The sequence below is a fragment of the Colletotrichum jinshuiense genome, chromosome 4, assembly GCF_051148585.1.
Source record: "Colletotrichum jinshuiense chromosome 4, complete sequence".
Taxonomy (NCBI): Eukaryota; Fungi; Ascomycota; class Sordariomycetes; order Glomerellales; family Glomerellaceae; genus Colletotrichum; species Colletotrichum jinshuiense.
This window is the reverse complement of record NC_139311.1, coordinates 1,557,191-1,569,935: the sequence shown is the minus strand read 5'-3', so window position 1 is coordinate 1,569,935 and position 12,745 is coordinate 1,557,191. Positions and strand designations below refer to the sequence as shown.

Here is a 12,745-nt window from a genome sequence, read left to right as displayed (position 1 = left end):
CCAAGGTTCCATATTGGTGCACTGTGTGGGAAACATCCGCACGGCCTTCCGGGTGTGGCGGAATAATCAATTACCAACTGACGCGGCAGCGGGGGACATTTGAGTGAATGACATCTGATGAATGTGTCTCTGGCCGCCGCAACTTGTCCTTACACGTGCCCAATTGAGCCGAACTTTTTCTTTTTGTTGCCTTGAAAGTCCTTATGGGGCCCGGCTTGCAATCATGATATCATACATTGTCGCACTCGTGGCGTTTGTCGTCCTCTTCTCCGACCCCATCGCCCGGCTGTTCTCCCCGGGCGGAAGTCGAATAACCCGCATGCCAAGACCGCAGATGAACGAGTCTCTCCTCGCCATTGAGTACCCCAACGCGACGGCGTTGTCATGCCCGCCCGATGCGTACTCAGTGCGTGTCTTCTCCAAGGAGCCGCTGGTGTTGTACATTGAGGGGTTTCTGAGTTCCGAGGAACGGGCCCATCTTCTCGACATCAGGTATGCCGATTTCTCCCTATTCTTGATGAACGATTCCCCGGCCCCTTCACATTACAGAGACAGTGAATCCCGAATCGGCTTTGCATGAAGATGAATGAAAGTTTGAAGGCCGCTCATTTACTCACTCTCATTTAGTCAACCCATCTTCGAACCCTCTACCATCACCCATGACGGCGCCGACGTCCACCGCGAGACGTCGATCCGGGAGTCAGAGGTAGCGCTGATCCCGCGCACCGATACGGTACGGTGCATTGAAGCTCGCGTGCGTGCACTCCAGGGCTGGCGTGAGGAGCTCTGGATCGAGAGGCTTCGGACGCAGCGTTATGTCGAGGGTGGGCATTATTCTTACCACTTTGACTGGAGTTCGAACCGCGGTGGTTGGGGGAGGGTCAGCAGCATGATGGCTTGGGTTGACGCGCGGGATGAGGACGGGGTTCCGGGGGAGGGCACCGGGGAAGGTCTAGTGGGAGGCGGGACGGAGTTTCCCTTGTTGAAGATGCCGGGGCTGAAAGAGATGTGGTGTCGGTTTTTGGAGTGTGGTGAGAGTGATGACGAGAAGGAGAAGAACGCCAATTCAAGGACAGATGATGGTGGTGAGGATAAGAAGGGCGTTGTGTTTAAGCCGACGCCTGGGAACGCTGTCTACTGGGAAAACTTCCGCGCTGATGGAAGCGGTGCTGGATATGACGAGACATGGCATGCTGGGCTGCCTGTCAAGAAGGGCATCAAGGTTGGTCTGAACATCTGGAGCACTGGCAGAATAGACTAAGATATGCCGATCCCAACTGATGTTCTCAAATGCGATAATTCTTTTCTAGAGCGAAGTTCAGAAACATTTTGACTAGGAAATGAGTGTTATGATTGTGATAATGAAATAGGACATGTAGCCCTGTTTGACTTCTGCGTCTCCCTACTCTGACCGCCCATCGAATTTGCATGTTGCGATATCACCTGCCGGCCACCTCGACTTCATGTGTGTGATATCTGGCCCTAACTCTAACTCTTCCCAGAGCCGGTAGATATCTTGCTTTCCACCAGAATTTTGTAGGATCTCTACATCAGTCAATCTCATGTTGACATCACAATCTCCGCACCGACCTTTACCGCCAATTTTCTATATATTTCCAATCTAATCGTGCGGCAATGATTACAGTGGAAGAAGAAAGTAACTAATGTATTTCGGTAATCCTTCGCTGTTGCGCTGCCCACGGATCCGGAGCCGCGTGGGTCCGTAAATATGAAGGTTACATCACGCGCCGCCTTGTACGTGACAAAAATGTGCAGAGCATCACCACAGAAACAGACTCTCATCTTATCGTACTACTCGGAGCTTATATTGGGAAATTTCCTTCCAATTCCACCTCTAATCTGATAAAGCCGCCAGAGAGGAACCTTGCCAGCGTCTTGTGGCAATGTTGAAATAATGATGACTTTCTGCGATTCTTCATCAACGACTATTTTGACCAAGTAGACTTTGAGCTTGCCGTGTTTTCTCGAACGCCACTCACTCGATTTCAGGGGAGATTAGCGCCGAATAACTCCTGCAACAATGATAACATCTCAAGATAATTAGATTAGGGTCGGTGATTTCCCTCACTGCCCGCTCTCACGGACCTGACTTTTTCTCGGTACACCACCAGCTCTTACACACCGCTGACTGGTCATATGGACCATGGTATATGTCGACATTGAATATTAGTCCCACTTGTCGGTAGCCTCTTCGTTAGTTTAGGTATAGCATTACAGTGCTGTTAGTTGTCCTGAATTTCAACTCCCAATTTATCGCCAGCCAAACGGCTGCTTGATCTAGCATTCGTAATACATCCACATGGGAATGCCTTCTAAGCCTCACAATACCTTGCCGAGGCTACCCTTACCTTTTTCAACCAGGTTCACATCCTCTTCACAGACCTCCGCGTGGATGCAGCATCCCACGCCCCGCTTACGAGGTGCTATTACCTAGAAAGTCACAATACCCCCAAACGCATATTTTCAGCTGTCTTCCCATTCAGAGATTTGATTCATTCGGGTAACCCCGAAAGAAATGAATACATAGAAAACACGCCCTCCATCAACCTCGCCGCGACGTCACACCGAATCCCCCACCAACCCCCGGCCAGCCAGGCATCCCTCACACCGGCTCCAAGACAAACGACCCAATAAAGCGCCACATGGTAAACCCTTCTCAGCCGAAGCACAGGGGGTGGGGGGTCTCACAGCCTTGGCAGGGCGCGTCCTGCTTTTGCGAGGTGTCCTCCGCGTGGGGTGCCACCGCGAGGCTGCGACCCCCGGCCCCCCCGGCCCCCGCGCGGCATTAGCGACGCCGCCTCAATATTCTTGCCCCTGACATCCGTGGCGTAACTGCGAAAATGTTTTTTTCGTTCACTCAGTGCTGTTCGGGTACGTCGAGGATGACTGCGCCTCTGTGTCTGTATGTTCGATTCAATAACTCATTAACCGTGTGAGCAGCATGGGCACGTGGATTGTGGGAGGTAAACAAGGAAGGCCTCGGTCAAATGAGGAAAGTGACATTTTAATCTTCAGTTCAGTGAAGAAAAACCTAATACCTTTTTCCAACCATATTGCACTATCTAGTCTGTCCAATGAATTCCTGTACGTCTCCGATGAGAAGGGAAAAAACAAAAGAAACCCACATGCCAGCTCCTGTCACAACGCCAAGTGCCAACGACCTCGACTTTTGTGACCCCCAACCCGTGCAGATAGATTTCCATAAACAAAGGTGTTGAACGAGTTTGTGTATGAATCCATAAATCCAATGTGGCGTAAAACCGAATGCCCCAAGGAGCAGCAACAGTGACCATATGCACTTCCGAGACAGTAGGCCGAGGGGTCGGGTCAAAAAGTACCCCCTGACCAGAATAATACCACCTATCTAGCGTATCATACCACACCCAGGAATACTGCACTAAATTGCTAGTGCTGGGAGTGATGCTGGGGCGGCGGGGGTGGCGGCATGATGCTACCATCATTATCGACCTCAATCTCAAACTTGGGAATGTCCTCCGCCTTGAAGTACATGGCCAAATCATCACCACCCGTGGCCGAGATGACATACATATCCTTGCCGAGTGCCACCCGCCTCACCTTGGCACCCAACCCCCAAAGCCGTCCGGGCGTCATATCCTGCGCGAGGACGTTCTCGAAAGATTGCCATTGTGACCGGACGTGGGCGATCGCAATCCTCTGCAGGGCGCGGTGGCTGGGTGGGCAATGCTCGACAATTTTCTTCTCACCGTGACCCCTCCACTTAATAACGAGGCGGACGGGCTTTGATGGACCCGTGGGCATGACCGGGACGGCGGCGGCGGCTGCGGCCGGGGCCAGGGTCTGCGGTGGGCGCATGCCCGGCGGGAAGCTAGGCAGTGGGGGTGGGGGTACTCCGGCAGGGACACGCGGGTAGGCACGTGCCGGGGGTCCTCTCCAGCCCGGTGGTGGAGGGGGAAGTTGAGAAACTACAATTGGGGGCGCGGGAATGTAAGATGGGCGCGTCGACGGAACAGCGTGACGCCTGCGACGACCAGGCTCATCATCCGAACCGCTGTCGTCTTCAGACGAGGAGGAAGAGGCATCCTTGGAGTGCTTGGTCGATCTCCGCTTGCTCTTGCGGCGAGAAGACTTGGTCTTTCTGTTCCTCGTGGAGATTGCATCGTCCTCGCTGTCAGAGGAGATGGCCGACAGAGATAGCACATCAGAAGCATCCAAGGTCGAGGCCTCACTGCCAGAGCTGTCAGACTCGTCATCCCGTCTGCGGGTAGAGAGAGATTTCACCCCGCGAGGGAAGGCAAAGCCATTGGCGTCAATGAACTGATAGACCTCCTGGGAGGACTTGGTGTGAAGATTCTCAAAGGCATCCTCAAGGTCGCGCCCAGTTGCCGACAATATCTCCTGACGCTTGCCGCGATGGACCTTGACTGCGTAAATGGTATACGTTTTGTTGGGATGGCGAGACGTGTATATGCTAATGTCCGCACTGCGGCCGGAGATTAAACAGAGGTTGTCTAAAAGGACGTGTTAGTCTTGGAACTGAACTGCAAGTGAAAATTAAAGACTTGCCCATGATTTGCTCGCGCCAGACGAGGCATAGTGGGTTGGGAGCCATTGTTTTAGGTTCGGCACGTCTTGACAACGTTGCGGCTTCGCTTATATCGGTCAACAAAACTAGCATGTGCAAGAAGTTGCTTAAGAACCAAGATTGCGAGATGGTGGGGGGAGGAAAGGGCGAAGACGAAAGGTGTTAAGGGGACTTCTTATACACCATGGCTGCATTCTCGGCTCATCTTATATTATCGATGTGGTATGCGAGAGGGTCTGCAGCCTGCATGGCGCATTTCGGGCATACCGTCGAGGTTGGGTTGCCCACGAGGACGGTAGCATTGACGAGATGGGGGGAAAGTGAGGCGAAACGAGAAGGTCTACTGGTCTTAGACTGATGTACCGAGCAATCCGGGAAGCAAGGAAGGCACGTAGATGCAGACCGAGCAACAAGGCAGTGACCTTCAGCTTCCACCCCGTGGTCGACTATCTGATCTTCGGGGTGAAGCAAATGTGTGAAGTGCTAACGGGGTTAAGCGGCTAACAAGGATAGGGGGAGGGAAAAGAAAAGAAAAGTACTGGCAAATCTCCATTGGGCTGTGTTATTGGAAGTACCCAAGCCACTTAAGGGGTGAATATAAGCATGGCAAACGAAAAGAAAAGCGCCCACGGAGCCGAGACCAATGGGCACCTCAGCACCATTGCGCACTAGATACAAGATGCCTGTTACAGTTACCTTTACTCACCATCCCGTATTCTGGGCCGCCCTGCATAGCTTGTCTGCGGGCGGTGGCTAATTACATTCTGGTCTCTAGGCGCTCTCACAACGTGCTAGATTACACCTTGTTTATCGTCTCTCAGCAATGCGGCGAGCCGCATACCTGCCGTCTGCAGGGACGTGACGGACGGGTGGCTGGGCGACCTCACTCACGGTCTGCGGCAGATATAAAATGCTGGCTGGTCGGTGCCTAGTTTGCTGGCACGAGTCGAGCGAGCGACGAGACAGGAATTCCACTCGGAGTCATGTCTCGCACAGCCTGAACACGCTGATTCTCCGTCGTGGCCGACTCGTGAGCCTCTAGTTACTCAATTGCATCACTTGCCCGCTTCACGCAAACCCGTCCGGGCGGCTGGAGGTGCACTGATTGGTCCCATCGTCATCGTTGGGCCGTTGTACAGGATTCAGACGTTGGCATGTCCATAGCGAGGGCTGTCTAGAACTAGAACACACGTAGATCAATCTGAGACACGGCGGCTGGCGCTCTGATGGGATGTGACTGACCAGCACCGTAGCCTCGCAATCCAAGGACGATCCCCCAGAACCGAAGAAAAAACAAACCGAAACAAAAAGTCTCGAGAGCCGAACACTATTCAACGCTTCTGCCTTCTCGGCTTCGTCTGGACTTATAGAGCGTTGAAATGCTTGTGCGCGAGGGCATGCCAGCCACATGTGCCCTATTTTCGTCCATGCAGCGAACGATTGGACCATGCAAGCAACGATGCTGACAAGGATCTGCGAGATAAAAGTGTAAGGTACAAGCGACTATGATGCGGAGATGGAGGGAATCGGGAGAAGCAAGGTGCTACGCCATGTTTCCTCGCAAGTGACGCTGCATGCAAAGCTTCGCACCACGAGGGCCGACGGGCTCGACCATCGTCCCACTGCATGCGACAATGTTCGGGATGCCTACGGCCGTGCTTCGGCATTTGTTCTCTGTTGAATATCACCCCCCGGTCAGCAGGGCATCCTCAATCAAGGCCGTTGGGCTCTTCGGCTTGGTGATGCTGGGCGCAAATTTGCAGATCCGTGTTATCTGATAGGCAGAGAGAGAAGTGAGGCAACTCACACCAACACGTGATTGGATGACATCTTCGTATGTTGAAGCGACTTGATCGGCGCAGTCCATCCAAGACCCATCAGGCCGGTTTCAAGGGTTGATCCGTCTTTGACTGCCTTTAAATTTGAGGCTACGGTTCATTAGTCACGACGCTGAGGCATCTTCCTTACCATCGGCAGGGCCAAGACAACACTAGGCGGCCTCGAAGAAAATCATTGTCCGAGTTGGTGGGGGAGAGGGATCTTTTCATTCTGATGTCAAGTAGAGGAATGGTTGTGCGCTCGGAGAACTTGAAACGACTGTCCGTGATCACTGTTGTTCTCTCATCGGCTTGCATCTGCTGTCAACCCGGTTGACATCTGACCGTTCACCGAATATATACACTGTGCTCTCTTGAGGCTTAACCGCCGATGTGACGAACTCCTTTGTATCGTTCTTGTGCACCAACTGAGACAAGGCTGAATGTTATAAGCACATGGTATCCTATCATCCTACTCTAACTCGACTCCATGCTATGTCTGAAGACGCTCCAGACGCGAACTTACAGCCTCAACCAAAGCCGTCTCTCTCGAGAGAAGAGACATTACCTGCTGCAGCTTGGCCTTGCGGATCTCTGTGGGAATCTTAAGGTCCGATGCAGTAGACGAATCCTTTCCGTCCTTGCCGTCGCCTTGTTTTTGTATCCGTTCCACCTCTGCCACCAACTCATCCCGAAGTCGTTGCACGTCCTCCACACGCTTCCTAAGCTGCTTCCGTTGCCTCACTCCCGGACTATCATCCGAGGATGATCCCAGTACACTGGCTTCCATGTTCTTGACCTCTTCCACGAAAGCCTTCTCCTTAGCGCTGAGCTCTCTAGTCGCAGCCTTACCAACGTACTTGCGTACGCCTTCAAGCCTCTCGTTCAGTCGCTTCTGCCGCTCTTGTGCCTCTGCGATGCGTCTTTCGAATCTGGCTTCGTCGCTTTCACCCTCCCCGTCCTTGTCGTTGCCCGCGATCTTGTCAATCTTTTCCTTGACCTCGTTCGCCTTCTTGATTTGATCCCGGAGTTCGTCTTGTAAGGTAGCGCAGCGTCGGAAAATCTCCGCCACGGCTGTGCCAAGCCGGTAAGTATCCTCGCCCAGAACGCGGTGGGCATCCGTAAGGATTTGCAGAGTGACTGGGGATAGTCGAATCTCCTGGTTCAATATCGTCTTGTACCGCGAGCTGCGGAGGCGATTAATCAGCTCAGGAAGGTCGGACTGTTGCTCAAAAGCGTATGACGGCTGAAAAGCTGGACGAGGCTCGTAGAAGTCCAGAGGCTCCATGACGGCGGGCTTCTCTTCGTAAGGCGTTTCGTGGCGGATAGGCGCAAAGTCGTCCTCGGGCGTCTCGAATGTTAGGGCAATCGGTTCGTAGGGAGTTGCCGACAGAAGGAAGTAACCCAGATCCGGGTCGCGGATTGCAGAGCACGCGGCCAGCGGCACAGTGACATCGCTCGAGGATTGGGTGTACAGTCTGTCCCTAATAGAGTTCTGCCCATTGACAAGAAGCCCGAGACGAAAGTCAGAGCCTGCCTCCGACTCACCCGAGAGCTCCCCCTCGAGACGGAACACCCAAGGAGACAGCGAGAGGAACGTAATGCCGGCGTGCGAAGTGACGAAGAGCGAGTAGCGTGACATTACATCCGACGAAAATGTCGGCCAAGCGTCGTCGTCAACCTCATCAGGAGAGATGGTGTCGATGCACTGGAACGTCAAGAGGGATGGCGGGTCAGCAGCCGACAGGAGGCGCCCAAGCCTGGATTTGTTTCGTGGTGGGAGCCATTGAGCTTCGACACCGTCAAGGTCCAAGTAGACACGGACCTGGCCAGTGGTAGACAGCAGGCAGATGACCGATAGCGAGAGACCCTCCTGGTCACCGTCGTCAAAGTCAAGATCTTCGTCCTCGCCCATCATAAGGTCGTCGGTGTCAACCTTCTTTCCGATTACGACGATATCCGTCAGCAAGCCGTCCAGGGCGTCCTCGCTCTCCGGGTCGGCATCGAATTCGAACGGACCTTGCAGTCTTGGGATAACTCCTGGCCGAGAGGGTCGCGTGTAAACCTCGACAGGCTGTTCCCCAGGGGCCGTGTCCAGGATCTGAGGTTCTTGAGAGTCCAAATCGCCCATCCACTCGAGCTGCTGCTGGGCGAGGAGCCTATCCTTCTCAGACACAGCAGGGTCATCTTCTAGGGCCGCTACCTTGGAGACGATAGAAACAGACAGAGATGGGATCAAAGTCGGAGGAGGCGCCCACTTTTGGGGCAGCAGAGGGCTTAGCGCATAGACATCGCCTTCTCTCATGGCGACCCAGAGAGTCATGGGACTCCATCCTCCTGATCCGCGACCTGCAAAGCACGCTGATGCGACCTGCATCTCCAGAGAGTACTGCGAGAAGCTGGCATTTGTAGTAGCGGTAGACGCGGTAAAGTCTTGGTCCAGTGTCGTGCCGTCTACCAGCTTTTTCAAGTCGATTGACAATGTGGGAGTGTCGAACGACCACCGATCCGTGAGGGACAGCTCCCAGACACGAACAATTGCATCGGCCGTAACAGTGACCAGGCAAGAGCCCCTGACGCCGAGAGGGTGCCAGACAGCTGAAGCAACCGAAGACCGCGAGGTGACATGGGTTGTAGGTCCCAGCGTCCAGATCTTCGGTCGCAGGGGCCCGGTATCCTCGGCCGTGAGATGTGAAGAGTCGGGGACCACGCAAATGTGAACGGTGTGGGTCGTCAAGATGGCGAGGAAGTCGGAGTTGGGGGAGATGACAAGCTGCCGGATGTCGTCTGCAACCGGTATTTTGATGGTCTATGGGAGCTGTCAGCAATCGCCCTTTTCAAGGCTGCTAGGTCAGGCACCTACCCGGAAGCCTTGCGCTGTAGCTGCCTCCTCCGTCGAGGGAATTGCATCGTCGTCAAACGACTGCGCCGAGTCCTCCCGCTTGACACGGCTGCCCATCCGACGGTGCGCGTGCTTTGTTGACCACTTCTCCTTCAGGTACGCCAGGTCGCCCCATCGCAGCTCCTTGCCGACCGCGACAAAAACTTCGGTACCCCGTCTTGCAATCGTTCGTCTCGGACCGGGAACCTTCTTTTTCTTGGACGGGTAGGGCGACGGCGCACCAAGCGCCTTGGAGGCGTCATTCGAGGGCGCAAACAAGCTGTGGCCGGGCCCATGGGACAGCCACGGAGCTGTATAGCTCTTGACCTTGGGCATTGCGTCCCGTCAAGCCGAATGTATTGTCGACAGAATGTCTCTGCAGATGCGCGCGGCGGGTGGGATGCTTGAGCACGATCTGGGCTGGGGACTTGTTCGTTGTTTTTGTTCTCGCGGGTGTTTGTCGAATCGATGCTGAAGGCTAGAATTGTTCCCGGTCAAAAAAAGCGGTTGCTGCTAGCAGCCAGCCACACCGAGACCCACTCTTAAACTTTCCCGATTCTAGCTGCTTAGTCTGTAGGCATTGGCGGTGCACCAATCAGACCGGCTGAACAGTCATGTAAGTCATCCGTGCTTGGGAGCCTAGATACTAGAGCACACCCAAACTTGTAGGCGGCAACCGCCTTGTCATCTGTGAAGTCTTCGATTCAAGATAGAGTTTCGGTCAACTTGTTATGTGAGAGATACTACGATAGCTGCTCAGTTGAGTTTCATCTTAGTGGTCGGCATTGGTGTAAGGTTACTACGACTGGCTGACAGCACCTCATCTACGAGTAATTCAAGCTTCGGCTGAACCGCACTATTCACTGTTGTCACAGCCTCACTTGTTTCTAACACAACGTCGATATTGTCGCTAATCTAGCTAAAATAGTATAGCTACGACGTGACCCGGTTGCACTAAGATAAGGAAACAAATCCAAGCAGCCATGGGCAAGCATCAGCTCTTCAGAGCTCAAGTCTACCGAACTAGATATGAGGGTGTAGATGACCGCGCCATTTTCTTGTGTATCCTGATTTATGTCCCTTATTTAGTTGCATAGAAGATACTTTCTCTGGAGTCGCTAAATAAGTGGTGGTATTTCGAGGGTGGAAAAGTCGAAAGAAGAGGCAGGCGAGGGGGGGTTAGGAATCAAGCGGCTTGCCTTCGCATCAGTGTTTGTGAGTGAGTAGGTTAGACAGATTGCAATCGCCAAGTTCAACGATTTAGAGAGTTCCAGGACCGAAACTGTTATTTGCGTTAAAAGAAAAGAAGAAAGAAGAGGCGGCCTTAGTACATTTATTGAAAGGAAAGGGGGAAAAAACCCCCTTTGCCAAGTTGACGAAGTGCCAAGTGAAGCTCCAAGGGAACGACAACCTGGAAGGACCTAGTGGAAGTTGTTGGTGGGACAGTGCACGGACCATACATTTCCGTTTTGCGAAATAGATCGAAAGAGCAGAAAGCCTACATCTATCTGCCTGAGGTACCCGAGTACCTTACACGGGCCAACCTCAGCCCGGCAGTTCCTCCATCCAGGCCTTCAACTTCAATTCACTTACACCAGCACTGAACTTGGACCCAATTGCCCTCCCACTGAGCTTCCCGACCACCCCGAGCTCAAAATGCGGTTCGACGTAAGAAACACAGTTGAGCGCCTCGACAGGCCGAGCGCATACTACCAAAGCAGGGTACGTGACAGCTCCCACCTCCAACAGACGGGCACCTCGAAGCATCGCAAAGCTAACCCTCACATCTTCCCCAGAACAAGCGCAGACGACACGACCACCGTGATGGCGACGATGAAGTCCCAAAACCCGAACCCCCGGCCGAAGACCCCCTCGCTCACGCGACGACGCTCTACGTCGGCAACCTCTCCTTCTACACGACCGAGGAGCAGGTCTATGAGCTCTTCTCCAAGTGCGGCGAGATCAAGCGCCTGGTCATGGGTCTCGACCGCTTCAACAAGACCCCCTGCGGTTTCTGCTTTGTCGAGTACTACACCCACCAGGACGCCCTCGATTGCATGAAGTACATCGGCGGCACCAAACTCGACGAGCGTGTGATCCGGACGGATCTCGATCCCGGCTTCGAGGAAGGGCGGCAGTACGGCCGCGGAAAGTCGGGTGGCCAGGTGCGCGACGAGTACCGCGAGGACTATGACGAGGGCCGCGGTGGGCTTGGACGGGCTATTCAGATGCAGAGGGACAGGGACGACCGGATGGGTGATTATGAGGAGGCGCGTTGAGTGGACATAGATTGAGAAAGAAAGGATACGAGAGAACATCAAAAGCAATGGTTCGCGGGTTTTATACTTTGATGTGGTGGGAAACAATGCTTTTGCAACTCGGCAGGCTTTTGGGAATCGATACCCTCAATTTAACATGGTTTGGGACTTCAAAAATCGCGTCCTGGCACGATGCGTGGAGTTTGTGCTTCGGTGAGCACGCGTGATTCTATGCAGCTATGTACGGGCGGCCTTTTCTGAACCCGTAGAGATGCGTAATATACAGGGAGCTCTGAGAGCTTCATATGCTTGCCCCTATCCACCACGGCAGCGTTGACGGAGCCATCCTTTCCGCCGAGATTCGAGTTGCGTAGAGTACATATTCGTACACGGATCTGATTCTCCCCTGACCGTCGTTCACCCCAAACGGCGGCCTCTTCATCCACTCCACCCAAGCTTCCTTGCCGGTATTCGAGACATCTGCCAATTGGCACTTTCGGAAAGAAACCGGCGTCTAATAACCCGGCGGGTTCAACCTCTGAGAAACTCTCGTCCACTTGGGCAACTCTAAACTTAAGTCAGCCATCAACTGGTCTCGCAAAGCTTCGCATATCTCCCCGAGGCAGTGTCGAAAAGCGACCCTTCCCACACGCCTCCGAGGCCCATGGGTTGACTTACTGTGAATGCCCTTCCGGTACTTCTTCTCTTTGCGGTCAAACATGGTGTACTTGTCCCGCGGCAGCATCTCCGCCTCGGTGGGCATCTCCGACTTCCATTGCTCCAGTGCGGCGATCGTCTCGCCCTTCTTCGTCAACGCGGCGTCCACCGTCGCGATCACGTCGTCGACGGCCCGGAGGCGCTCCCTGTGGCGGCGCTTCTGGAACTTGGACAGCCGCCAGGGGATCTTCCAGAGCAGGCCGCCCGACAGCGGCGAGGTCATGCGGAAGGCTCCGAACATTGTGACTTTGGGGGTTGGGAGGGCTTTGGGGCCTTCGACGCCTCGTTTCGGGTACGGAAGTTTTGTGTTCCTTCGAATCCGCGGGGAAGAGTTTCGTTCGTTCGTTCGCTGGTCGAATCGGGGGAGAGCTGGCTATCACGAGGTGGTCGTGGCTCGTCGAGAAGGGGGCGGTTTTGACGCTGAGGAGCCTCGAATCCTCAAAGTGCTAAACGTTCGACGTCCAAGGGAAATTTTGGAGCTGCAAGC

The 12,745-nt window shown here is 54.1% G+C and overlaps 5 protein-coding genes across 5 annotated transcripts; 2 read left to right on the top strand and 3 right to left on the bottom strand.

Moving 5' to 3' along the window:
• Positions 1–121: 121 nt before the first annotated feature.
• On the top strand, positions 122–1,261 carry EsH8_IV_000401 (uncharacterized protein; the record flags this gene model as incomplete). Its single annotated transcript, XM_083265291.1, has 2 exons — positions 122–492; positions 628–1,261. 2 exons carry the CDS (start codon positions 122–124, stop codon positions 1,259–1,261), a joined length of 1,005 nt encoding a protein of 334 aa, XP_083124186.1.
• Positions 1,262–3,426: 2,165 nt separating this feature from the next.
• EsH8_IV_000400 (uncharacterized protein) lies at positions 3,427–5,318 on the bottom strand (the record flags this gene model as incomplete). Its single annotated transcript, XM_083265290.1, has 3 exons — positions 3,427–4,511; positions 4,853–4,925; positions 5,292–5,318. 3 exons carry the CDS (start codon positions 5,316–5,318, stop codon positions 3,427–3,429), a joined length of 1,185 nt encoding a protein of 394 aa, XP_083124185.1.
• Positions 5,319–6,895: 1,577 nt separating this feature from the next.
• EsH8_IV_000399 (uncharacterized protein) lies at positions 6,896–9,619 on the bottom strand (the record flags this gene model as incomplete). Its single annotated transcript, XM_083265289.1, has 2 exons — positions 6,896–9,211; positions 9,266–9,619. 2 exons carry the CDS (start codon positions 9,617–9,619, stop codon positions 6,896–6,898), a joined length of 2,670 nt encoding a protein of 889 aa, XP_083124184.1.
• Positions 9,620–10,939: 1,320 nt separating this feature from the next.
• EsH8_IV_000398 (nuclear cap-binding subunit 2 family protein) lies at positions 10,940–11,562 on the top strand (the record flags this gene model as incomplete). The annotated part of the gene is made up of 2 exons (XM_083265288.1): positions 10,940–11,005; positions 11,080–11,562. 2 exons carry the CDS (start codon positions 10,940–10,942, stop codon positions 11,560–11,562), a joined length of 549 nt encoding a protein of 182 aa, XP_083124183.1.
• Positions 11,563–12,055: 493 nt separating this feature from the next.
• Positions 12,056–12,499, bottom strand: EsH8_IV_000397 (mitochondrial 54S ribosomal protein mL60; the record flags this gene model as incomplete). Its single annotated transcript, XM_083265287.1, has 2 exons — positions 12,056–12,108; positions 12,220–12,499. The coding sequence occupies 2 exons, from the start codon at positions 12,497–12,499 to the stop codon at positions 12,056–12,058; spliced, it is 333 nt and encodes a 110-aa protein (XP_083124182.1).
• Positions 12,500–12,745: the final 246 nt, after the last annotated feature.